At 49.1% G+C, this 25,894-nt stretch overlaps 1 protein-coding gene across 1 annotated transcript; it reads right to left on the reverse strand.

Moving 5' to 3' along the window:
* Positions 1 to 5,223: 5,223 nt before the first annotated feature.
* On the reverse strand, positions 5,224 to 25,653 carry MYO1A (myosin IA). The gene is made up of 28 exons (XM_033118216.1): positions 25,368 to 25,653; positions 23,720 to 23,853; positions 23,485 to 23,600; positions 23,138 to 23,232; positions 22,854 to 22,958; positions 22,584 to 22,630; positions 22,381 to 22,444; positions 22,080 to 22,178; positions 20,008 to 20,111; positions 19,740 to 19,887; positions 19,129 to 19,247; positions 18,964 to 19,050; positions 17,566 to 17,631; positions 17,305 to 17,409; positions 15,260 to 15,322; positions 14,883 to 15,083; positions 14,486 to 14,712; positions 13,929 to 14,129; positions 13,678 to 13,771; positions 13,064 to 13,213; positions 12,882 to 12,950; positions 12,357 to 12,431; positions 8,390 to 8,524; positions 6,950 to 7,056; positions 6,446 to 6,578; positions 6,181 to 6,333; positions 5,873 to 6,000; positions 5,224 to 5,575 (listed from the first exon to the last, which is right to left on the reverse strand). The coding sequence occupies exons 2-28, from the start codon at positions 23,831 to 23,833 to the stop codon at positions 5,455 to 5,457; spliced, it is 3,126 nt and encodes a 1,041-aa protein (XP_032974107.1). The 5' UTR covers positions 23,834 to 23,853; positions 25,368 to 25,653; the 3' UTR covers positions 5,224 to 5,454.
* Between the last annotated feature and the right edge of the window lie 241 nt (positions 25,654 to 25,894).

Here is a 25,894-nt window from a genome sequence, read left to right on the forward strand (position 1 = left end):
GAGCTCCCCCACATTCACCCTCAACCCCAGCATCAATCTCTTATTTGCTTCTTTATTTCCTCACAGTTACATTTTCCCCCACTCTCATCTGTCTTCCTGCAGCTCAGGCACCTTCTCCCCTGACTTTTCAAGCCCTTTGTTCACACCCCACACTGTGGAGGGGGCTTATGTTGCTTATTTCACATCCAAGGTGGAGCCTTAGGGGAGAATCAGAGGCATAACCAGGATCAGAAAGGAGACATTGAGAGAAAAGATGCTGCTGAAAGAGATGAGGAGAGAGGAAAAGTGAAAACTGCTTCAGGGCGATTCATCACTCCCAGTGTTTATAATGGGTTCAGGGTTTGAACATTTGCAAGGTTCACACAGAGCAATCCATTTGATTTTCATCAGCACCACCATGTGAATAGAAGATGTTCCCATTTTTCAGATGAGGAAACTGAGGCTCACAAAGCTCAGTCACATGCTCCAGGACATGCAGCTACTGGACAACAGTCTCAAATCCAGGTTTTCTCACTCTAAACCTCCCCTTCATTTTATTATACTGCTATGAGCTTTAACGAACAAGGGAACAGCTAACTCTCCCAGAGGAAGTTGTGGCCTATTTCCCCAAGAGACCTGGAGATTTGGGACCTCGCACTGTCCTACATCTTGAGATTAGGGAAAGGACCATAGCTCTGTTGTGTGTTTACTACAAAGCCTGCTCACCAATACCTTCCCCAGTCACCCTGTTTAAAATTACTACCACTCCATACTCTGCATCACCCACCTTTCTTTTCTTTCTTTTTTTTTCAGGTTATTTGTCTTTTATTATTGAGTTATACGAGTTTTTTTTTACATATCCTAGATAAAAGTCCCTTATTAGATACAACTTGCAAATATTTTCTCCCATTTTGCAGGTTGTCTTTTCACTTTCTTAATGTCCTTTGAGGCACAAAAGTTTTTAATTTTGATGATGTCCAATTTATCTATTTTATTTTGTGCTTATCCTTTTAGTGTCATACCTAAGGATTTGCCTAAGCCAAGATCACTAAGATTTACTTATATTTTCTTCCAAGACTTTTATAATTTTAGCTGTTACATTTAGGTCTGTGATCCATTTTCACCTAGTTTTTGTGGATGGTAGGAGGAAGTGGTTCCAATTCCTTCTCTTGTGTGCAGATCTCCAGGTGTCTCAGCAACCTTTGCTGAAAAGACTGTTCTTTCCATATTGAACTATCTAGGCACCCGTCCCTAGTCCAAGTGCAGCTGCCTCCTCCTCTCCGCCCACCTTTCTTTTCTTCATGCACTTACTACGTCCAACATACTAAATATTTTACTTGGAGTCTGTCTACCGCACCCCCCAACCAGAATGTCAGCATCACAAGGGCTGCATCACTTTTGTCTGTTTTGTTTGTTATTGGATCCCTAGCTTTATAGTGTTTGGCATATAAATAGCTGCTCAATAAAAATTCATCTATAAAGCAAAAAGGAAGTCTGAGCCCAGCTTCTTTCATTGCAGCCCACCACGTGGATCATCCACAGAGCCTCTCAAGCGCTGCTAGGGTCTGAAATGTTTGTCTCCCCCTCTACACTCCTCGCACCCCACCCACCCTGGTACTTACGCCATACTGAAAGAAGTCACTGGCTACACAGGCCCCGTGCTCACCCCTGAGTGAGGGCAGCAGCTGGGTCTGAGGCCCCTTTATTATGTGATAGGCTAATGGGGCCTCATCAACAGCTTCCCGTTATCCACCTAATTACAGGATCAGGACCCAGGGTTGGGAGCCTTAGGTGGGATGATGGGTAGAAGTGGGAGGCTGTTTACATGTAAATGGCATGACTGGCTCATGTCTTTGAGAAGCTCAGTGCTGTTCTCATTGGACCTAGTCATCTCTCCCTTCCTCCCCCAACCCATCTAGAGGAAGTCTAAGCTAGGCAGGCTGGAGGAATTTGGGGGTGCAGGAGGAGGAAGACTGAAGGCTCAGGGCCAAAGCCTCCTGGGTCCCATCTCTGTGACAGCCTCCCACCCCCCACCAACCCATCCATCCCTGCCCGCGAGCCCTGGCACTAGGGAAGCAGGGCTTCAGCAAAGGTCCACCATGAATAATGTCCTTTGATGATGTGGCATCTCACAGAGTATGGCAGGAGTCCAGGATGGGGGGAGCAAGGCAATGTCAGGGAGAACTCATCATGCCTTGATCTCTGGGATTAGCAAAGACTTGAAAGAGCTGATGCTAAACTAAATCAGAGAGGCGATAGAGAAGCTTTGGAGGTATCCACCAAATGAAAATGAATCAGGAGGCTTCCTTAGAATTAAATGACAAAGTTTTATTCAAGGATCTTAAGATTTGCAAATCAGAAAAAAAAAAGAAAAAAAACAACTATCAAGTAACACCCCAAGCAACACCTAGTGTGCCAAAGGGGAAAAAGCTGAGAGTTCTTACAGTTAAAAGTACATTCTTGAGAAGAATCAGTCCTGCATTCTTAGCCTCTGCGTTCGTCCAAGATGGTAATCTTCCAGATGTCTGATGGTCTAGATAATAGATGTCAGGTGGTCTAGACATGTGAACATTTTTTCCTAAGTTCTTCAGAGAGTTATCTATAGGAATTTTGTATATCTCCAGCACCGATGCACACGGAAAGTTTAAGTTAAGTAAACTTAAGTAACAGGCTAAAGTAAAATAAAATCTATTCCACATGTTTCAGTCCATTACGATTTAAGTAATTTTGTTAGCGTGGCTATGGTGATTCCATTTTGTTTCTTCACTCTTTCCTCAGAGGGCTAGGGGGAGGCCAGGCTTCCTTTTGCTCACAAATCATGTGCAAATGGCATGTAAAGTGGGTGTTGCAGTTACAGAGCACCGAGGTGTTTTTTCCTTTGAACACTAACTCTTTATTTGAGCCACAACTCAGATGCTATCACTCGCCTAGAGAAGCAGCATTCCTAGCAGGTCCTCCTTCTGGAACTGCCTGCCTTGTTGTTGGGGAGGGTTGGGGGTGAGGCCAGGAAAAGGTACAGGAAAAAGTGTACAGTTGAGCTGAGACGAGAAGGGTCAGGCAGCTGTTCCCAGGGGGTAGAGGTGGAGCCGACCCAGCATGCGCTTGTGCACACGAATGACTGCACAGGCCCACCACGTGCACAGCTTGGGTGCAACATTTGGGCTCCCTCAACATCCCGGAGGGGTACTGCGGGGTGGAAGGGTGGGGCCAGGCCATATGTGACACTGGGTGAAGAATGGAAGGATGGCAACTTCTGTGTCCTGCCAAGTCCTACAGCCAGGAGACAGCTTGGAGATACTCCACAGAGCAAGGAACTCAAAGAGCCCCTCAGAGCCTGGGAAGAAATGGCTGAGCCAGAAAGGCGTGAGCCGTGAGATGCTGGAATGGCTCCTCATGGGGGTTATGTGGCTCCAGGATGGCTAGTGTCCCTCAGAGGCTGAAACAACCTAGACTTTGAGCAAATGCTGGACTGGCCAAGTGGGGTGAGTAGGGGGCAGCAGAATTCCAGCTTCTCCCATCATGATGGAGCCAATTCAAGCCTTATAACCCAGGCAGGGAAACTGAGCCCCTGTAGACTTCAGGAAATAAAAACACACACTCCTGGACTCTAGAAGAGAAGAGAGGGAGAGATAGGAAAGAGGAAGGAGATGGAGAGTAAAGAAGGAGAGGAACCTCCACCCTTCTTCAAAGAGTATCTATCCACATGACTGGTGGGAGGGGGGACAGAGGAGAGAGCAGGGCCCTGGGCCTTCCCCCTCCCAGCATCTGTGCCCTGAGAGCTGACAGTGACTTCAGCCCCAGGAAGGGAAAAGCAGGGTAGAGAGCAGCAGCTGCATATTCTCCTGAAATTGCTTCTGAAAATGACCAGGCACTTCCCTGGAAATGTGACGACAATTTGGGCCCTGGGAACAGGAGATGAGGCAGAGAGCAGGGGAGGTCAGGCTTTGGTCACCACCCCCTCTTGACCAGACAGGATCTCCTCAGCCTGGTTCTGAGAAGTCGAGGATGAGGGGAGCTGCTGTGGGGGTGGAAGGCTAGACAGAATCTGAGCCACCTCCACCTGAGACACATCCCCCCACAAAAGCTCTAGTCCCTCACCCTCCTGGGTCCTATCTCAGCTCAGAGCAGATTGTGCCAGAAAATGGGCTTGTGCTCAGAGAGCAAGATTAATCTGCAGGCAAGAAGAGAAGTTAATGAGGCCTCCCTCAGCATGATGACCCGGGGCCGTGAGCTGCCTGTGCATGGAAGCAAGTGGAGGGAGACCCCAGCCTCAAGGCACAGTGAGCTCCGTGGTGGAGACAGGGAAGAGGCAAGAAAGGCACAAATCGTGAAAGAAGGTAGAGAGACACCCAGAGACAGAAACGAAGGCAGTCATTTGCACACTTTCACAGAGCACAGATCTAAATTTTACTGCAAATATAGGAGCTGCTTTTTCCCTAAAGGTAGACATCGGGGTGCGAGAGGTTGGGACAGAGTCTATGAGGAAATACATATGAAGGGGGAAATATTTAAGGCATGATACAAAATATTACATATTAACATCAGAGCCCACAGAAACGGGGACAATGAGATAGTGTGAGACAGTTGGAAACCGAAAAACAAATAATGACGATGACCCAGGAAAATATCTGAAGACAAGAGGGAAGGGGTCATAGGGATGGGAGAGACTGTGGGGGGGGAGCTTCCCCATGTCAAGTGCCACCAGCTATAGGCCCCAGCTGTGGACAGTGATTAGCAAGACAACTGTTGGCAGCAGCCTGGCATCTCTGGTGTATGGAAAGGAAGGGGGTACAGGGGTGGGGCAGGTGTGATGAAGCCCAGTGCTGAGCTGGGGGGAGAGAGGGTGTTAGAGCTCCTGGGTACAGGGGACCCTGCATTCCTGAGCTAACCTCAGCTCACATGAGCCCTCCAGCCTTGGGTCTCTTTTCAGGCTGAATCTCCAAAGGACCCCAGTTTTCACCAAGACAGGATCCTCGTTTCTTCCCTCCAGGGACATGCTTAATGAATCAGTCTAGTGGCCACCTGCGACCTCAGACCCATCTCTGCCTCCACCTCAGTCTCTCCAAACCCTGCGAGAGCTCAGCCGGTCAAGGACCCAAAGACAATTTCCCTTCTTTTCCATTCTTATTATCTGCGTTAGCTGGCTCCAAAGAGCCTGAAGAAGGGGCAAGGGAGGGGGACAGTAGGCCTAGATACAAGCCCGTGAGAAGATGGGGAACAGCCACTCGCCCACACTAACCAAACTGTTGGAAAGTCACTTGTTTTATTAGTGGGCAAAGAGGCTAAGGGTGGCAGGAAGCTAAGTTTGGAGAAAGGACTGGGAAGCTTTGAGAGAAGAAAGTTCGTCTTAAATCTCTGAGCACCACCCCAGGATCAGAGCGGTTAGATGTGAGGTCCTCCCACAAAGGTGGGTGGGTGGGGTTAGTGCTGCACAAGGAGGGAGAAATGGCTGTCTTTGCATTAGGCCCCACCTCCTCAAGACAGAGTCACTTCTAGGCAATGACTCCCTTTCTTCTTGCAGGTTAGCTTGCCGTTCCCATCACCCCTCTGGAGGACCTTGACAGCCACATTGCTGTTCTTGAACTTCACGGAGAACCTGGAGGGGGAAGAGACAGAAAGCCAAAGCTAGTGCCTTCATTCCCTACTCTCATTATTTTCCTGATGGCTTCCCCACTCCTTCTGGAGGCAATTACATCCCCCAACCGCCACCCCCCTCTGTGTCAGAAGACTCAAGGCCCCAGAGAACTTGGGTGGGGAGACTAAGACGCTCCTCTACGGCCTGCCCTGACATAGTAAACTTCGCTTTCCGACTGCATGCATTTTCCTGCTCACAATGACCAACAGCTTGGTCATCTGCTCCCAGCCATCCCTCAGCCCCAGCTCACGGCCTTACTGCTCAGTCACGGTGATTGGAAGCTGCCTCTGCGTGGTATCCAGCACAGCCCGGTACATTCTGGTCAGCAGTTCAACCACATGCTCGCTGACCAGCAGGAAGTCTCCCTTGGAACCCACTGATGATATCTTAGGAAGAGAAAAACGTATAGCAGGGAAGGGATTCATTTTCTGTCCTCAGGAGCAGGCTGAGCGACATCAAAGGCGCAGAGTAAGAGGCCTGGTCTCCGCCACCTCCAGCCTGCCCCAGCCCTGTGCTGCCCACCACCTTCTCCGGTCTGAGGCCCTGCCCCCACCCAACTCTGATACCTCGCTCAGATGCAAGCAAAAAAGACCATCCTTGAAGCCCGTGACTGACACTCCAGCCACACTGTCCAGCCCAATGACAGTTTGGGCCTGGGACTTCTTGGAGTCTGTGAGAATCACATGCCTCTTGGTCAGGAGGAGAATTCGAGAGGAAGTCTAGGGATAGAACAGGAAAGCATGAGGAAAGGCGGGATCAACCCCCACCCTTCCAGCTACAGCCTGGGCTCTGCATCAGCCAGGGAGAGGAGTTCGGGAGGCGGGCCTTCACCTTGCCGTTGCCGCGATTGACCTTCCGCACCGTCTCCGCCACCAGAACAGGCCCTTCCTCCCTGCTTGTCAGCTTCTGCAGCTTGGGGTTCCCTTGCAGGCCAACATAGTCACCGTGGAATGGAATGGGAACACTGAGGATACACAAGAAGTATGCAGTGGGGACAAAGTCCTTACACTGACCCCCAGGCCCTGCACCTCCCCGCACGGAGCTCCCATCTCAGTCCTCCAGTGCCCCTGCCTCCCTCCTCCACGTATCTCGGCAGTTCTCAGAGCAGGGTGTAGGACCAGGATCCCCCGGGAACCTGTTAGAAGGCAGATTCTTGGGCCCCACCTCCAGACCTGCTGAATCAGAAACTCTGAGGAGGGGGTACAGCATTCGGGGTGTTATCAGCCTGCCAGATGAATCTGATGCCCACTAAAAGTTGACACCCACTGCCTTATCCCGCCCGGGGAATCTTCGCTTTGCTCTTGATGAAACTGTGCAGAGCCCACGAGCCCTCACCTCTGGGGGTACGCAGCCTTCTTGCCCTTGAACAGTTCGCTGGCACAGAGCTTCTCCCTCAGGGTCTCGACCTGCTTTGGGGACAGCTGATCCCGGAATCTCTTGCACTGTGAGTAGGGAGGGGCAGAAGGTACAATCAAGGAGGAAGAGAGCAGGGCTGGGAGGGATATGGGGAGAACACTGAGACGTGGAAAGAGAGGAGCAGGGACTGGAGAAGAGAGACAGAGGGAAAAGGACAGGTGCTAGAAACCCCAGCGAGGATGGGGACTGAGGGATGCTGGGTGACGGGAAGGGGAACAATCAAATATAAGCCCCATGAGGGCTGTAGGCCCAGCACCCAGCACAAGGCACAGTCCAGACAGGTGCTCAATAAATATTTCCTGAATAGAAGAGCACTGTGCTAAGGGAAATAAGCCAGCCACAAAAAGACAAATATTGTATTTCACTTATATGAGGTACCTGAAGTATAGTCATGCACCACATAACAATGTTTCAGTCAACGATGAACTGTGTATACGATAGTGGTCCCATAAGATTACAACGGAACTGAGAAATTCCTATTGGCCAGTGACATATAGCCGTGGTAACATTGTAGCACATGCATCACTCATGTGTTTATGGTGATGCTGGTGTGAACGCACCTACTGCGTATAGCACATGAAAGTATAGCACATACAATTAAGTACACGACATAATATCTGATAATGGTAATAAACAGCCATGTTACTGGTTTATGCATTTACTGTACTATACTTTCTGTCATTATTTTAGAGTGTACTCTTTCTACTTATAGAAAAAAAATTTGCTGTAAAACAGTACGTTGTGTTATTCCAGAAGCAGCCTCGTGTTTATTGCGTCTCTTGATTGCATCATTTTCTCTCGTGCTTGATTTAATCTTGTGTTGTTTTGTACAGTAACATGCTCTACAATTTTGTTGCCTAGGAACTAGACTATACACCAGACAGCCTACGTGTGGAGTAGGCTATACTTCGATTATACCTAGGTTTGTGTAAGCGCACTCTATGATGTCACACCACAAAATCTCCTAACAACACACTTCTCAGAACATATCCCTGATGTTAAGTGGCATATGACTCTAGCCAAATTCATAGAGACAGAAAGTAGATTATAGGTTCCAGGGGCTCAGGGTTGGGGAAATGGCGAGTTATTGCTTAATGTGTACAGAGTTTCAGTTGGGGACGATGAAAAAAAGGATGGAGACGGATGGTGGTGATGATTGCCAAATAGTGCGGATGTGCTGAATGCCACCAAACTGCGTACTTCAAAATGGTTAAAATGGTAAATTTTGTTATGTATGTTTTACCACAACTCAAAAAGAAAAAGAAAAAAGAAAAAAGTGGAAGAGGGAGGCAGAAGAGGAAAATCAGAGGGAGGAGGAAAACAACACAAATGAGAGGAGAGGGGCCTGGGCACACGTACCTTCCATCGGTAGAAGAGCTGCTGCAGCTCCCGATTAGCTGTATTGAAGCACTTGTAAGGGGCAGCTGGCCACTTTTTGTCCAAGACATTGGTAGATGGTAAATTGTTCTTCAGCCCCAGTAGGAATTTCTGTACCTGGGTTGGAAGCAGGAGAATTGAGAGTGGAATGATGAGAAGAAAGACCTCTCAACGGGCAAACTCGCACCCAGATCCTGCCACTTAAACGGAGGAAGGCCACACACAGTGAGAATCAACAAGTGGAGCTGAGGAGAGAGAAGGGTGTCACCTCTTGGATCTCTTTCTGCATGAAGTGTAGGCTTGAGGCTGGGCAGTAAGAGCATGAATAGGAGATTAAAGGGAGAGAAGGACTAGTTCCAAGCAGAGACCTGCTAACCTGCTCCCCAGGGTAGTGAGGTGGGAGGAACCACCTCAATTTTTTTTTTTAATTTTTTTTAAGGAGGGCGCAGCTCACAGTGGCCCATGCGGGGATCAAACCGGCAACCTTGGTGCTACCAGCACCACTCTCTAACCAACTGAGCTAACCAGCCACCTCCTGGCCTCAATATTTTGCTCCTGTAGTTTCCTGTTTTCTCAGCTCACAGTTACCTACAGCTGGCTGCCACTGTCTGAGTTAGGGATTGGACAGGTAACAAGTCTCCCCTCCTCTCTGGTCAGTCAAGCCCCACACCTCAACCTGGTATTCAAAGTCCTCTACTTAGAGCCCAACCTCTTGTCACAGAATTTCCTACATTACCGTGGCACACCAACCAGACAGGACTCCTTGCAATGCCCTTACCACTCTGTGCCTTAGCTCATGCTGTTCTCAGCTCAACTCTGCCAGCCCAGATTCTACCCATCCTTTCAGATACAGCTCAAAGCCTTCCCAATTCCCTGGGCCAGGGGTACCTCTCCTTTCTTTGGAGCCCCCTGGCACTTTGGCTATACTTCTGTTTTTGTACTACTGTTATTTGCATGGAAATCTTCTCCCTCTTTTAGGCAGCTGGGGAGTCAGTCTCCCAGGTCTTGAGTTTTTCACCATTCAACTTGTATTGAGTGTCTGCTCTGTGCCTGGCTCTGTTCTTCTCGGTATGGAAACATAGCAGTGAACAGAGCAAATGAAGTCCATTCTCATTGAGGGGGTGTGGAAGGAGATCGCCCACAAGCAAATAAACATATGTAATGTAATGCCATATAATTATATGTGCTATGATGCAAAAAAGCAGGCCCTGAGACAGCAATGAGTGGTAGTATATTCCAGAAACAGAAAGAAAGCCAGCGTGACTGGACTAAATTGAGCAAGAGAAAAGAAGATCAGAGAGACGATTGGTCCAGGACAGATTACGAAGGGCCTTGTAGGCTGTGGTAATACCACCGGCTTTTGTTCGGCGTGAAATGAACACCAGTAGAGGATTTTAAAGGGAAGAGTAACATAATCTGACTTGAGATTTTTAAAAATGTAATGCAATTTATTTTCTTATTTTGAAAGTTTTTAAATTTCCATGAACTTTGAAGCAAACATTACAATGAACGTCTATATACCATATACCCCTCACCTAAATTCACCAACTGATAATGTTAACATCTTGCTCTTTCTGCACACTCTCTCGTTAACATATGAACACACATATACAAATGCATATAAATACACAGATATATACCAATCTTCACTGCCATGTCATCCTAAAGTAGGTTGCAGATATCATGACATTTTCCCCTAAAACTTAAGCATGCATCTTCCAGGAACTGGGACAGTCTCCTATATAATCATAATTCTATTGCTACACCTAAGAAAATTAGTATTAATTAGATACACTCACCCAACAGCAAAGCATACTCAAATTTCTCCTAATGTCCTTTATAAACTTCTGAAAATATCCTGTTCCAGGACCCAGTCGAATGTCACCTGTAGCACCTGACTATTTAAGGCTCCCCCAATCTAGAATCAGGACTCAAGTCTTTATATCTCAGGAGTACCCAGCACCCTCTTTGTTTATGGGATAGAATTATCAAAGGTATAGAAAATGATTTGATCTTGAGCACTTCCAAATTTTTGGAATTTTCAAGAAAACTTTACACTAAGACATACGGTTAAAAAAAATTAAAATAGAAAAAGGCAGAGCATATGGTATACTGCTCCAGGAACTACCCATGCTCTTTGTATCTTCCACTACAAAGACCTAGTGGGTTTGGTCTAATCACCCTGGAGTCTCTAATCCTTGGTCTGGTTTGATTTAACTCAATAAACATTCCTAAGCATCTCCCATAATCCCCCAGATTCCAAATGATGTGGGGGAATCTCTGAGGGTTTTCTTTTTTTGTTGTTTTTTTCCCCCTAGGTCTATAAAGTTCCGCCTTTCCCTATGCAGCCCTCTTGCCCCCGGGTCTACCCAGGGCCATGTATGCCTGGTTGCCCAGGCAGTCTTAGGCAATGGTTCAAACTCTGGAGTCAAATAGTTTGTATCCCAGCTCTACCACTTACCAGCTGGGGGACTCCTAGCAAGTTATTCAACCTCTCTGGGCCTTAGTTTTTTATCTATAAAATGGGGGAAAGAAAAGGGCTTACCTCACAGAGTTGTTGGAAGCATTAGTTAATGCATGTAAAGGGCTTCGTGCATAGTTAAGTAGTCAAAAAAACAGCAGGCATTAGTATTAGTTACAGGCAAGGCAATGGCAAAATACAGACTAGTCAGAAACGCTGAGGGAATCGATGCCTAGTGCTCCCTACATGCATCCTTCTGTGGGGGATGCGAGTCAATGAAATCCTGATCTGCACCCAACTGCTCCCGAGGTAATATTCAGCAGATGCCTGATAATACACAGGTGAAAGAAAAGGTGGAAGAGGGGCAAGTCTTGAGATAAAAGCAAAATCAGAGTACAGGTCTCAGGTATGCAGTTATGCAGCAAGAAAACAGGAAGTCTGAGAAGGCAGACACCCTGGAGCCAGCTGAGGCGAGACCAGACAACAGAAGAGGCCTAGGAAAATGGAGCTTCCCTGGGGAGGGGGGCAGAGGACACAAAGAAGGCTCAGGTAGGCAATGGAGAGGCCCAGAGCCCCCATTTGGCCAAGGGATCCGGCCTCTCCAACAACAAAGAAGAGTTCCAATGAACGTGTCTCATATCTGAATGAGCACAGTTAGTCAGTAAGAATCCTAATAACCATCCAAAATAAAATCAGCAGAGGGCAGTTCTCATTTACCCCAGCCCTCTGTCCAAGACCTCCCGTTCTTCCTCCTCCTCTCCAGCCTTTCCCAAGACTTCACTGGAAGTGCTGTTCCCTCCCTGTCTAGTTTCCCACCGACACTTCCAGAAGCACCATCGCTGTCAGATGGATGTCTCTGGAAATCTCCCTTCTCTGTGCCTGTTTTCCTCTCACTGGAAACTGCCCTTAGATTGAACGTCCAGGCCTGGTCCTGCTTCCTCCTGCCCTCTCTGACCTGAGTTCTCCAGAATAAGATCCTTCCGAGATTTAATCTCCGACTCGTCTGCTATAGTTTCAGAAGAGCTAGAAGGAAGATATGGTTCCTCCTGCTTCATCCCAACCCTAAAATGGACCTCGGAAAGTTGGGTTAGTTAGTCCCATGTGTGTCCTCACTCTGTTCTCCAATGAGGCTCAGCCTCTTCAACTGTTGCTAACCATCCAGCCCCAGTCTCTTCTTGGGCCTATTCACTGTGGATAGTTGGTGGACGTGCTGGGACCCCTTCCTACCACAGAGTTACCTGCACTTCCCACTCAGGCCAAATGTGCTCTGATTGTACCCCTGGGCCCCTACGCTGGGGAGGGTCTGCTCCCTGCAAGTTGCTGCCCCACGCCCTTCTCCTCCCAGGACTGAATGAAGTACATGCAGGTCAGGGAGGCTCTTGGGGGAAAGCTTTGAGTCACCTCTTCTCAAACCTCATATCTGCTTCTTCTAAATCTGTCGCTCCCTTCCCAACCCCCCCTCCGCCACCCTCAATGCCCACCACTTACCATGCTCTTGTAGATGAAACCTGTCACAGTGAGGGCAGCCCCTGACCGGAAGTATTTTCGATAGTCCTTGCGGGCCTGGCAGGAACATACAAGAGAGGAGCCAAAGTAAAGACACACTGTTAGACCAAGGAGATAGAAGATAGACCTAGAAGAGATTCTACCCCTTTCCAACCACACAAAGAACAGGGTAAGATAAAGAGCTGAGACTAGCTGGAGGGAGGAAAGTCAGACAGTTGACAATGAGGACACTAAAAGCAGAAGGCAGAGCTCTGCTGCCAAGTCAGAGACACACCCCGGCATATATACAGACCTCCCAACATGCAGCCACTCTCCCAGACACACATGGAGCCCAGACACAGACGTGCCATCACCCAGAAGTACGTCCTGGGTGTGGGCAGGACTTGATTTCTGCTGCTCCTTACCCCCAGCAGCTGGAACAATGCAGGAAGAACCATGCGGGGGAAGGAAACAGTGTTGGGAGGGAGCCATGTGTGGGGAGGGAACCCCTCTCCCCTTCCCCATTACCTTCCACCCTCTCACGTAAGCCTGGAGCAACAATACTGACGCCTTGATCTTCCCATAGCGTTTCTTTTGCTGTAGAAAACAATGGGTCTCTTAGAAAAAGTCCTCCTCCTGAACCACCTCTCCCACTTCCCAGTCTCCTGTTAGAGGGAGGGGCATGGGACGACTTTGGGGGTGACTGGTACCATGGTGCCCCGAAACCAGGAGGAAATGAGGATCTGACTCTTGCGCATCAGCTGGTAGTGGGTGCGGCAGCGCCAGCCTCGGTATATCTTTTGTATGAGCGTGGCCAGCTGCTGGATTCTAAGGCGCCTCTGCTCTTCCAGGTAGAAAAGCTGTAGAGAGGTGGAAGGGTGGGACAGAGAAGCTGGCCTAGGGGAACAGCGCTCTCTCCTCCTGCACCCCACAGCACCAGGGGCTTCCCAGCCAATGTTTTATAGGAACATTCCTTTGTCTTCTTAGTTCATTCATTTATTTATTCATTCATTTAACAATCACCTACCAAACTCTTAACTCTGTAGTAGGCACTATGCTAGGGTTTGGAAACTTAGACACGAGCAGCTCATCCCCCTGAGGCTCAAGGAGTCCTCCTGCAGGCAGAGGCACTCAGAGAGGGCTGAGCAAGCACACCTGCCTCCCAGGGCTCAGGCCAGGGTGGGAACCCAAGGACTCAGTCCCTGCAGAGAGGAGACTTCCAGGTTATAGATGCTCCCCTCCCCACCCAGCCTCTTACTCAGATGAGCTGTCCAACTCTTCCACCTTCCACCCCCACCAAACATAAGTGCGCTCTCCAACTCACCGTCTTGGGGCTTCTAATGAAGATCTTTGTCTTCCCAAAGGCCACCTCCTCTGAGGACATGCTCAGCTCCTCAAAGAGTTTCTCGACACCCTCCCTACGGAGCAGATGGGGAAAGCTGTCGAGGGGCAACCCAAGGGATGGTTTTCTCCACCATAGGAGAAAAGTTCAGGGCTTGACCAAGAAGACTTCAGAGTTTCTTCCCCCACAGATGCTCCCTGCACTGCCCTCCCCTGCTCCCCACTGAGTCTTACCGGTCTCCCCCATTCCAGTGAGGCCAAGTGCTCCGGCTCAGCAATCGGTACCTTTGCAGGAAGAGCCCATACGCCTGGCGGAAGGCATAGCCTGCCCGTCGCACCCGCACGTTTTCTAGCAGCCCCAGGTACCGAGCCTGGGTTGCCACCAGTTCCGAGGAAAACTGACCTCGCTGCTGCTGCTCATTGGGCTTTATACACCTGGTGGGAGGTGGGGCAAGGCACAGGCTTCAGGAGCTTCACCTTTGCCAGTGTAACCCCTCCTGGTCTCTACACCCCTATCTGCATACAGGTTCCCCTTAGGTGAAACATTTCAGAGGAAGTGGACACACTGGCCATTCTAGTTTCACTCACTGTGGTATGGTCCCTACCAAAATCTGATGCTCTCCTTCATAGAGGACTCTCATCTCCTCATCTGGGTCTGTTTTCCATGGGGAAAGGGCCTCTGATATCCTTATTCCAGAAACATCTGCCCCCAAGGACATGTTCCACAGTGCATGGACCCTGAATGTGCCAGCACATATCTAGCATGTTCCCCTGTGTGCCCATCACGTCACCTGATGTAGTTGGGGTTCTTGGAATACAGGTTCTTCATGAGTATAGCCACAGAACTCTTGAACTGGGACCCAGCAGTTGGGGGACGTTTAAGAGATGCCTGCTTGGGATCACCCTCAGGGAACAAGGACGGAAGGAGGGGGTGCTGGGCCTTCCACATCGCCTGGGACAAGTCCCGGAAGAGCAGGTCGTTATTCTTGTCAATGAAGCCAGTCACGTTGTATGTCACCTGTAGACGAACAGCTGTGAGTCTGGAGAGCCCACGACCTTGTCCCAGCACTCGGCCTTCCCAGTCTCATTGTGAGGTATTCCCAGTTCTCATCTCCCCCCAGTTCCTCCCCCGTTGCCTTCAGCCTGTGCTCAGGCCCCAGTCTTGACCATCCCGCCCTGCCATATCACCTTGCCCGCATAGTGGCAGATGCGGAAACAGTTGAGGTCCATGGTGCGGTCATAGTGGCGCTGGGCATACTGGCTGACTTTGCTTTCATAGTGACTATGCTTGACGAAGAGCTGGTTCAGCTTTGACAGGAAGGTGGAGTCGCTGACCACCCCAGGCCGCAGGCACTCCTCATCCAGCATGGCTAGGATACCTTGCTGATTCTGGCCAAGGGAATAAGATCAGGTCAACCTAGACCTGGTCCTCCAAGATGTCCGAACTCTCCCTGCTGCCTCTCTGCCCTCTTTACCACCCTTACCAAGTGGGGTAAAGGGAGGGGGGAGAGAGAGACAGGGGAAGGGAATTCAGGGAGGCCCCGGAGATAAGAAGGATAACTCACACGCTCAATGAGGTTACAGATAACGCTATTATCAAAGAAGTCCACGTTTTTCCATGGTATGCCCTGGCAAGGGGAAACATGACAAATTATAGGGAGCAGGTCTCCGATAAGTCTCCAAAGACCTCACCACACCCAGGGCCCCTTCCACCCAACCCACAAAGGACCCTCAGAAAGCCCTATAGTTCAGAGGGGTCCTTAGTGTGGTTTCAGTTTATGTCCCCATTTTTCCAGGGTTGATGGAGAATTTGTGGGGTGGGTGGAGAGACAGAGCAGCTGTGAAGGGGAGACAATGCAGAGAGCCCTGTAGGTGCTGTAGGGTGGAGAGGGAAGTGTAAGATGCTGGGTGAGGACTGGGGTAGGGGCTACCCCACTGTGGGGGTGGGGAAGGATCCTTGAGTATGTGGAAGAGCAAACGGCCACACTGCTCTGGCAGCAAACTATGGAACCAAAGCACGTAAGTGAGTTTATCATCAAACAGCAAAGCTAATTTCATACCTACAAAGACCTACAGCAATGATTCTCAAACTTCAGTGTGCATCGCAATCACCTGGAGGGCTTGTTAAAGCACAGATCACTGCCCCTGCCAGCGGGTCTGGGACAGGGCCTGGGAATCTGCATTCTCACATGTTCCCAGAGGGTGTTAATGCTGCTGGTCCAGTACCACACTTTAAGAATCACTGATCTACATGATACTTTGGGACTGTATAATGGTTTTTTTTTAAAAAAAAAAGCAAGAACAGTACAGAAGCAGAAGACCCAAAGACAATCATTCTCGGCTTTAGGTATTTCTTCAGCATAAGGCCTGCAAGCAGGATAGCTCCTGATCCCACCCAAGGGCCAGACTTCCCAGCTCAGGCTATTCCCAGGGGTGACTGGGGAACACGAGCCTTTCTCTCCCTACTCCCTCACAGGTCTTAAGTAATGTTGCCCTCCCACTTCATTCCAGAAATGCCTTCCCCGACTGATTAAATGAATTATAATCCTATGTAGCTGTCAAAAAGCAGTTTTATACACTGATACAGAAAGACATCTTGTTAACTTATGAGACAAAGGCATAGAAGAGAGTATATTCACTGCTACTTGAACCAACTTTGTAGAAAAATATATTTACAGATTTGTTTGATTCCACATCAAAGACCTCTGCAAGGAGGCCCATTTCAGGTGCCTCTAGATGGGGAGGAGAACCAGCTGGGGACGGGGTGGGAGAAGACCTTTCTTTATACACCTGTTTAAGCTTTTTGAATTTTGAAACATGGGAATGTATTGTCTATTTGATGATTTAAATTTTTTAAATCAAAATATACAAACAACTAAAAAAACTTGTCCACACGTTGGGACCACATGGCCTGAAATTCTGCCACAACAGATTCTGAGAGCTCACAGGGAGCGTCCCTAGGAGGGTTTTGATGAGTGAGACTCAGCCATTCACACTTTGCAGTGGATTAGCTCAATCAGATAGCCATTCTCACACGTAGCCACAGAGAACAGGGTTTTTCACTGAACATGGGAAGGAGTGTGGGAAGTCTGAGCCATGGGGCAGTGCTGGTGGGGAAGTCTGGGATCAGAGTGCTACAAAAGCAGAAGGCGACAGCAGCCAGGGCCTGGAGCGGACAAAGGATTCTGAGATGTTAGAGAAGAACGCAGAAAGGGATGTGGTCGGGTGCCAAGCCCAGGAGATACGTCCCTTCTAAATTTGGCTCACAGTATGCCATAGGCCAAGCTAGCTGTCACTTCACTCTTGTCAGGACTCCCCCCTGCCACACACACACACACACACACACACACACACACACACACACCCTTCCATCAATCTGCCCCTTCCTTGTCTGGCCTGGAGTGGGAGGACGGAGAACGAGGGGATAGAGAGCAGAAAATTAGAGCTTCTTGGTAATGCTGGAGTGTTCAGCTGTTCAGGGGAAACTTTTTGTCCTTTGTGTTCCTATCTGGGGACAATGGAGAGGAACTCACGATCAAGAAGAAAGAAAGATCCGGCACGTGCCTAGAAGTCATTTAAGAGAGAAAGGTAGGGAGATGTCTGACTTTACCTCTCTCTTATATTCCTCTTGCTCCTCTTTTAGTGTTAGCTCTATGAACACCTGCTGTAGCTTCTCATTGCAGTAGTTGATCACAAATTGCTCAAAGCTATTATCCTGCCGGAAGGTACACAGGTTAAAGAGAGAGACCAACGCAGCCGAAGACGCCTCCTCCCTCTCAGCCCTGCCCCTGCTCTCTCACATGCCCCTTTGAACCCATCAGCCCCTAACCATAGGGAAGCAGGGTACTGAGGTTGGGTGAAGCTCTCTTACCTCTAATATTTCAAAGCCGTAGATATCCAGGACTCCCATTACCTTCTTCTTCTCCGCGGTGCCCACCTGAAGAGAAGGAAAAGATAAATCTGATGGCAGGGCACAGCTGCACACCACCCAGGCCCTTCTGCGGTGGATGTGACTGGAGCAAGGATCAAATAGAACTCGGGTGAGCTTGATCAAGCAGGAAAGGAATTGTGATTTTATTCTCCTTCCTCCTCTATATACTGGAGGACAGCAGAGGGGGGCAAGGAGGAAAAGGAAGATGCAAATAGATTCCAGGATGGTGCTCCCACGAGAATTACAAAAATTCTATGTTCTTATTTCATTAATCCGATCATAATAACGCTATAAGATGTGATTATTCCCATTTTACAGATGAAAAAAATCAAATTTCAAAAGGGCTAAGCATTTACCCAAACCTAGATTCAAATCACACTTCACCCTGCTGCCTTCCAGTAATAGCTTCTAAATTGATGGCACTTTCATGTACATAATTTTAAAATAATAATGCTATTTTGATCTAATTCACATACCATAAAACTTACCCTTGAAAGGTTTACAATTCAGTGGATTTTTAAAGAATAGTCAGAAGGTGTACAACTATCATCACTACCTAATTCCAGAGCATTTTCATCATCCCAAAAAGAAATCTTGTACCCATACGATTAGCAGTCACTCCCCATTCCCCTCTACCCACTGCCCCAGTTCCTGGTAACCACTGATCTGCTTCCCATGTCTATGGATTTGCCTATTCTGGACATTTCATATAAATGGAATCATACAAAATGTGGCCTTTTGTGTCTGGCTTCTTTCACTCAACATGTGTTCAAGGTTCATCCATGTTGGGTGTGTATCATCACTTTATTCCTTTTCATGGCCAAATAACGTACCACTGTATGAATATACCACATTTTATTTATGCATTCATCAGTTGATGGAAATTTGGGTTGTTTCCACTTTCTGGCTATTATGAATAATGCCCCTATGAACATTCGTGTACAGGTTTTTATGTGGGTATCTGTTTTCAATTTGCGTAGATATATACCTAGGAGTAGAATTGCTGGAGTAATATGGTCACCATGTACATAATTTTATCTGATCCTCACTAAACCTGTGAAGCAGGTAGGCATTAATGTCCCTTTTTCCAAATCAGGAAACTGAGGTTCAGAATCTTTGTGAAATTGAAAGGCCACACTGCTAATAAGTAGCGGATCCAGATAGTCAAACTCAAAAACCAGTGCTGTTTCACAATGACACAGTGTTGGAAGAAACTGTACACTACCCCTCATCGTCACTACTCTGTTCCAGCTCAGAACCCAAGGTATGGGGTTGGTGACCGGGGCAAGGGAGGTGAGGCAGGCAGGGGGGTGTGGAGGGAAGAGGGCCGTCTCTCACCTTGATACTCTCGTTGATTCGATTCACTATCCAGTTGAAGAGACGACTGTAGATATTCTTAGCCAGAGCATCTCGAGCATACTTAGCCTGCAGGTGGGGCCAAGCTGGTTAGTGTGGCAGCCACAGAACAGACTCAGAATCAGCCCCTTCCATAGGGCCACTTACCTGGATGACACTCAGTGCAGTGACCACTTTTTCTTTAGCAGTTTCCATGGTCCTTGAGCACAAAGCTCTCTCTAGTTCCTCTGAATTCAAACCCATCATTTCCCCAATCTCCTGAACACCTAGGTGATGAGGAAATACAACATGGCCTGAGAGAGGGCTTTCTCCTAGGGGAGGGAGGAAGGGCTGACAAATGAAATTGCTGGAAGACTGGTGTCCCTGGGTTTTGCTGGGGAAGTCCATGCAGCCAATCCGGAACATAGCCCTGGAGGAAGCTCTGGGGAGGGGGAGGAGAAAAGAGAGATCTAGGAACTTTGCATTCAGTATCTACTTTAAAATGAGAATCTCCTGAAATAGGTGTAATTGTCTCATTTTGCAAAAAAATCAGCTGAGACTTGGAGAGGTCCCAGAAGCTACGTCTATCAAACTTCAAAACCTCGTTCCAATATGGCTTACTGGGAGTTCTCAATGAGTATGTTTGGGGAAGAACTCAGGAGCAGGCTGAGTGGGACTAAATCAGAATGAAGTTGATTACGCTGGAGATAGCGGAAGAACAGAAATTGCAATAGGAAATTCAGGGAGCTGGGTGGGGGCTCTAGCAGGGTGGTGCAGACCTCTCCCATCACAGATGCCACTTGCTGATATCCCATTGGCCTGGAACTCCTCTGACAGCTTCACGTTCCCCAGCTTCAGCACCATGGCCGTCACCTCTAGCACCCATCTAATCTCCTCCTCCGAGAATCCAATCACAGTCATTGCACTCTTCGGGAAAAAGCAGAAGAATTCAGAAGCTGAACTGTCCAGTGCCTCCCTTCTCAAAGCTAGAGGTTGGGCTCCGGGGACAGGCTAAGGCCCTAGGGCTCCTCTCCGCTGGGCACCCACCTGAACAGCCTTGAAATTGGAGGCATCATCCATTTGATCCACTCTGGACACTTCCTGGTTCAGATAGGCATAGCCGCTTCTATCCCGCTCGAGCTTCAGCGCCTCTGGGAGGGCCAGGGTGCGGGGAGAAAGTTAGCACATGGTTCTCTGGAGCCCTCCAGCCTTGACCCTCATAGCCCTTGCCGGAGGCTGGTTCATTCATTTATCCAAAAGAGCCATTTTTGGTTTAGGTTCTCCCCTTGCCTCCTTTGTTTTGGGATCATTAATTCCTATAACAGACTAAATTTTTAAGTGGTATATAGGGTTTAAGTATTCATAATTGTTGGAGTTTCCCCCAACTTTTATGAAAGAAAAGCATCATTTTACTTGTCTCCCCATCCTCAGGGTTCTAAACAATGAAAATAAACAAGCAAACCCTCCATATTGCTCAGGTCTCAGTGGTTCTGGGAGGATGAAAATCAGGAAAGAAACGTGAGCACATATCCCTCCCCAGCCTCAATCCTTCACCCTGGTTGGTGCATTCATTATTTGTTCACTAAGCAATGACAAAGTGGCAGGTACTATGTTCCCCAACCCTGACCCCTCTTCTGGAAGGTTTTCTCTGGTGTTGTGGGGCTGAGCCAAATGGCTCTCTTGTGTGCCCCCATGGTGCATCTCTATCTCAGCCCCAATCACACGAACTAGGTTTGTTTTTTTTCCTCTCTCCCATAAGTGAACAACTTGTGTGCTGGAACTGTTTTTTATCTTCATATATTGTGTGTTTGGCTGGCATGCAGAGAACTTTATTCTTTTTAACAAATGAATCAAGGGAATGGTCAAAGTTGTTTACCAGAGGTGGGAAGGATTGGGTTAATCATAGAGCTTTGGGGATATCAATTATCTGTTATTCAAATGATCTGAAAACCAGGAAGTGTCTCTCAAATTAGAATTTAATGGCAGCTTCCCCTAAGATACCAATTTTGAAACTGAAACTTGCTAAAGAGGGGCGTCTGAACAGAGAATGAGTCAGAAAGGACCTGGGATGTGACACGAGGGAGGCCCTGTCTGGACTCAACTTAAACCAATGACGAGAGACTCAGCCAGAACAAGACACTAGTGTCTATGATTCAGACAAATTGAATACAACCAAGACTATTAAGCCAGGAGGGAGGATGAGACCTGCAGGGGCTCTTGAACCACAGTGATCTCCCAGAGGGAAAAGGAGATTAGCACAAGGCCAGCATAGAATAACCAGAAACCAAAGGGACAGGTCCGTGGGGCCAGATATCCACAGTGGTCACAGCTAGAGGCGAGATTGGGAGGCAAACTCGGGCAGGATCTTAAGTCCCAGCAGACCCTGCTGTGATGCCCACCAGAGCCACCTCAGGCCACTACAGCATTCAAGCTGGGATGGGCTCTTCCCCAAGACAAGGCAGCATGCTCCATGCCTTCTGCTCCTATAGCCATCTGCAGGGGCCATTTGGCACTGATTACACTGTATTGCAGTGTATCTGTTCACACATCTGCCATCCTAGGAGACCGTGCATTCTTCAAGGACAAGGTCCATGTCAGTCAAATCCATATCCCTAGAGGCTGGTACAGTATTCTATCACAGTAGGTGTTCAACAGATGTTTGATGAATGAATGAATGAATGAATGGAACCTATGTAGAACTATCTACGAAGAGGAAATCAAGGACAGGATCCTAGGTGAGGCAGATGTAGAACCAGGACAACTTTCAAAGCTCATTGAAAGTTCTTGAACACTTGCAACATCCTGATTTCCTGCTGAACTATCAATAAAGTCCCTTACGTTGAAGATAGGAATGGATGGTAGGTGGAAATGAGGGTTCCATTTTTGAAGCCATCTTGGAGAAAGAGGAACCCAAGCCAGACAGAAGAATAAGTGCAGTGAAGAGGCAAGAAAGCTTATTCCTAGCAATAAAACCCCAGAAAAGGAAGAGAAAACAGTTCCCAACAACAGTGAGTGAGACTCAGAATGAGGAATGCAGGAAGCAGAAGTCTGAGGGGCTCAAGGGAAGAGGGCCGCAGGGGCCCAGAGGGGACAGAATGGAGTTTGGGGCAGACACATACTCAGCAGCTGTTCATCTGCCCCGGCCAGTAGCTGATAGAAGATGTGGAAGTTCCTTTCTCCTTTGAGCTGCTTCACCACTCGGGATTTCTCAAGCAGATCTGGCAAAGAATTAGAAAACAATGTCCTGAGGGTCTGGAAGATATCTTAGCTTCCCTCTAATTCTGCCCTCATCCCTGGTGTTCCTAGTGGTTGGGAAGCCCAGTAGTCTAATATTCCTCCTACCCACAGCAGCAGCTTAGCAGAAGGGACATGGGGGCAGGTAGAAGAGACAGGCGGTAAGTGGAATGGGGAGACACGTACAGTTTGTGATGACGCCACCGAGGGGGGATCCCTTGAAGTCAAACTCAATATCCATGTATTTTCCCTTCAGAGACCAGAGAGAGAGAGAGACTTTGCTTCCTCCGCTTCTCACCACCCCGTCCAGGAGGGGTCTGTGGGGGCCGCATTCCTCCCTCTCAAGCCCCCACACTCTGTCCTCCCAGCTCAGGGAAATGTTCACTCACAAATCGAGAGGAGTTGTTGTTGCGAATGGTCTTGGCATTGCCAAAAGCTGCAGAGATAAGAAAGGGGCAGTGAGGTGGCTGAGAGGAGAAGAGGGATTACAGAGAAGGGAAAGGAGCAAGGTCTTCCAGTGAATTGTGCCAAGCTCAGACTTTTCAGGCTCAATGAGAACAGAGGTTTTGGAACACTGGGGAAGAGGGTCTTGGACTAAGTGACTCTGGGGGTGGCGGCAGGTGGGGGGCAGTGGAGTGGGCAGAGCCTGGAATTCTCACCCTCCAACACTGGGTTTGACTGAAGCAGTTGCTCCTTCACAGAGTTCACCTGCTCTCCTTTCCCACACACGGCCGCCACATAAGACATCACTAGCTTACTGGCCTCTGTGCAAGAGAAACCCGCATGAGTCCCCACACCACCCTCATTCCAGCACCTCAGACCCCTCAGTCAGAAAAACCAAGAGGGAATTTCAGGGGTGGAGCAGGGGCGTTCTAGGCCTGGCTTGGGAAGAGACAAGAGGGTAGCCGGGGTCTCCACAGCTTTCCCCCGTCAGGTGCCTCACCAGTCTTCCCAGCTCCACTCTCGCCCGTGATGAGGATACACTGGTCTTGGTCCCGGAACTTCAGTGACTGGTACGCCACATTTGCCAGTGCGTAGCTTCGGGGAGGAAATGGGTAATGACTACTATGGAGCCAGCCCAAGACACCATCTTTCTCTCGAGCCCCAGCCTCCAAATTCATCCACCCTCCACACTTGGACCAGACTGAGGCAAGTGGCAGGACTAGGAAGAGGCCTCCAGAGGGCCAGGGGAAGAAGGGGCAGCTGGCAAAGTTCCTTCAGGAGAAAGAGAAAATTAGGGTGTCTCATCATCAGGAATATCCGTCCGCTTCCTCCGGTCCCTCTACTCACATGTGGGGCTTCAGCTCATAGAAGGTAAAGTCCTGGTATTTGGCAATGAACTCTGGGCCATAGATGGGCAGCTGTTGGTAGGGATTCACTGAGACCAACACGTTCCCAATGTAGGTCTGGAGCCAGGGAAGAAGGTGAAGGAAATGAGCAGAGGTGGGGATTGGGGGACGGAGGGGAATGGGAACACATGAACTCTAGACGCACACCCCCTTCAGGGGCACCCATAACAACTCACATAAATCTCTCTGCTTTCATAGCGCAGCTGGAGGTTCTTGAGCAGAGACTCCTCGTCCAGGGGTTCCAGGAGCACAAGGTCCTCCACCCCCACGGAATTTTCCAGGAGAGCCATGTCCAGAGGGGCTACTAATCCTGGGAGTAAAGGAGGCATTTTGATGTCTGCTCAGCTTTAAAGACCAGTAACTGAGGAAAGGAAGGCAGAAGGACCTAAGAGAGCCTTCTTTTCCCCGAGTCCTGGCCGTGGAGAAAGCCCCCACCTAGGAGAAGCCTCTGGACTAGCCCAAGCTAACTGTGGAAGGCTGCAGAAAACTCAGCATGAGGTGGGGGAATCCTCTGCTCCCTGGGTCAGGTGGGCAGGGGCAAGGCAGGGGGACGAGAGGATCATGCCCCCTGACCACCAGGGTGAGGAAGGCATCAGTAGGTAATGACTGGGGGAGCACAGTTGTGCTTGCGAGAGAGAAGGTTGGGGAAGGCAGGGTGAGCAAACTTTGTGCCATAGTCAGGTGTCAGAAGCTGTCTCCTTCCTGCACTGAGGCCCTGGCCAGGGTCTAGACTCCTTGGCCATGTGTCCCCAGTTCTCCTTTTCAACTCCCTACCTCCCATAGCCCCTATTTCACTCAGCCAACCCACCCACGTCCATTTCAAAAGTTCTTCCAAAGGTCTCTCCTCCCCTCTCATTGTCACTGTGAGATTCATGTGTTACATGGGGACCGGACAAGGTGATGAGTTTGAGGACAGAGGCAGGAGTTCCTCCATAAAAGATTGGAATATCCCAAAGAAAATCAAAGTGAGATTTGTTTCCCCAACAAGCAAGTAACTGTCAGGACCTCTGGATGTGCCTACACTTCCGTCCCTAGTTCTGTCTCCAGCTTTTACACCCATTCCTATAACCTGGCATGAACTTTGCCCCAGAGGGACACACCCAGCTTTGTAGTAGCTGGTGGGAATGGGCAAGGAAAAGCAGAGCTGGAGGGGCAGGGAGCATTGCCGGGCTCAGCCCCAAGCAGTAGGCAGGTGTGTCCTAAGGAGGAAGCCGAGCCATCGTCAGGCTTCATTGTGGGACGCAGCAGGCAGAGTGGCCGGGTGCAGGGCAGAGCCATTAGTACAGTGGTCCGTGCCAGTCCCCAACAGGAAGACAAGAGCCATGTCCTGCTCTTCTCCAGCACTGCTGAGCCTGGCGGGAGGAGGGGAAGGAAACAGGAATGGAAGAGGGACAAGAAGGGGACACAGGCTGCCTTCTCCCTTCACTCTACTTTCCCCGAGCTCCAGGAAAAGAAAGCACTTGCCACCTTCTGGAAGGACGTAACAGAGGAGAAATACAAATAATTATAATAGCAATCGCATAGCAATTGCCACGGGCCAGGGAGGGCTCCAAACCCCACATCTATTCATTCACTTGATGTTTACAACACCCCCATGAGCGTGGTATTATCATTATCCATCTTCCAGGTTGAAAACAAAGTTCAGTTGTTAAGTAACTTGGCAGGGAAGGGTAAGAAACAGAGACAGGGCTGGGAGAAGGCACCTTCTTTGGATCTGGATTTAAGGGAAGTGGGCCTGTGATTGGTTGGAGGTAGGGAAGGAGAAAAGGAAGTAGTCCCCAAGATGTAAAATGAGGAGCAGTGACAGGTCACAGCAAGACTCACCCAACACTGGAAGCAGGGTGTAATTTCACTGTCCCTTGGAGAACAGTGGATGCACTCCCAATTTGACAGGAAGGGAGCATAGGGTGCCCAGGTCCCGACGGTGGAGAGGTGCCCTTGCTAGCAGGAGCTGTCCATGGTGTCGGGGAGGTCAGGGAAGAGGCTGCCTTCCTCTCGCTCCTGTCCACTCCTCTGACCTTCTCTGTGCTGCCTCCTCCAGCTCAGGGCTCCCTGAGTCAGTCAAACCAGGAGAGGCCAGGGATGGCTGCTCAGCACAAAGTCCAAGTATGTTTCTGCGCAGGGTGTGGCTCGCTTAACCCTTCACAGTCCTGAAGGCCCAGAGGCAGACACTCAGCCACAAGGGAAAGTGATCTCTAGGTAGGGTGTCTAGAAAGGGTGTCTGGCTGGCCTTAGCTGAACGGCTCAAGTAGAGTTCTTGCTCCATTGCCCCCAAAATTTGGAAATGAGAGAAGAAGTGGAATATAAAGCCAAAGACAAGCTTTTCCCAAAAGTCATGACTTTTGCCAAGG

This window comes from Rhinolophus ferrumequinum, chromosome 10 (genome assembly GCF_004115265.2).
Source record: "Rhinolophus ferrumequinum isolate MPI-CBG mRhiFer1 chromosome 10, mRhiFer1_v1.p, whole genome shotgun sequence".
Lineage (NCBI taxonomy): Eukaryota > Metazoa > Chordata > Mammalia > Chiroptera > Rhinolophidae > Rhinolophus > Rhinolophus ferrumequinum.

Excerpts from the sequence above, each read along its gene's own strand:
- MYO1A (XM_033118216.1), bottom strand. The coding sequence starts at position 23,833 with ATGGCTCTCCTGGAAAATTCCGTGGGGGTGGAGGACCTTGTGCTCCTG. Across the intron at positions 12,951-13,063 it reads CCTGGTTTCGGGGCACCATG|CAAAAGAAACGCTATGGGAA; the intron begins GTACCAGTCACC and ends TGTTTTCTACAG. Across the intron at positions 7,057-8,389 it reads AGCTCTTCTACCGATGGAAG|TGCAAGAGATTCCGGGATCA; the intron begins GTACGTGTGCCC and ends CCCTACTCACAG.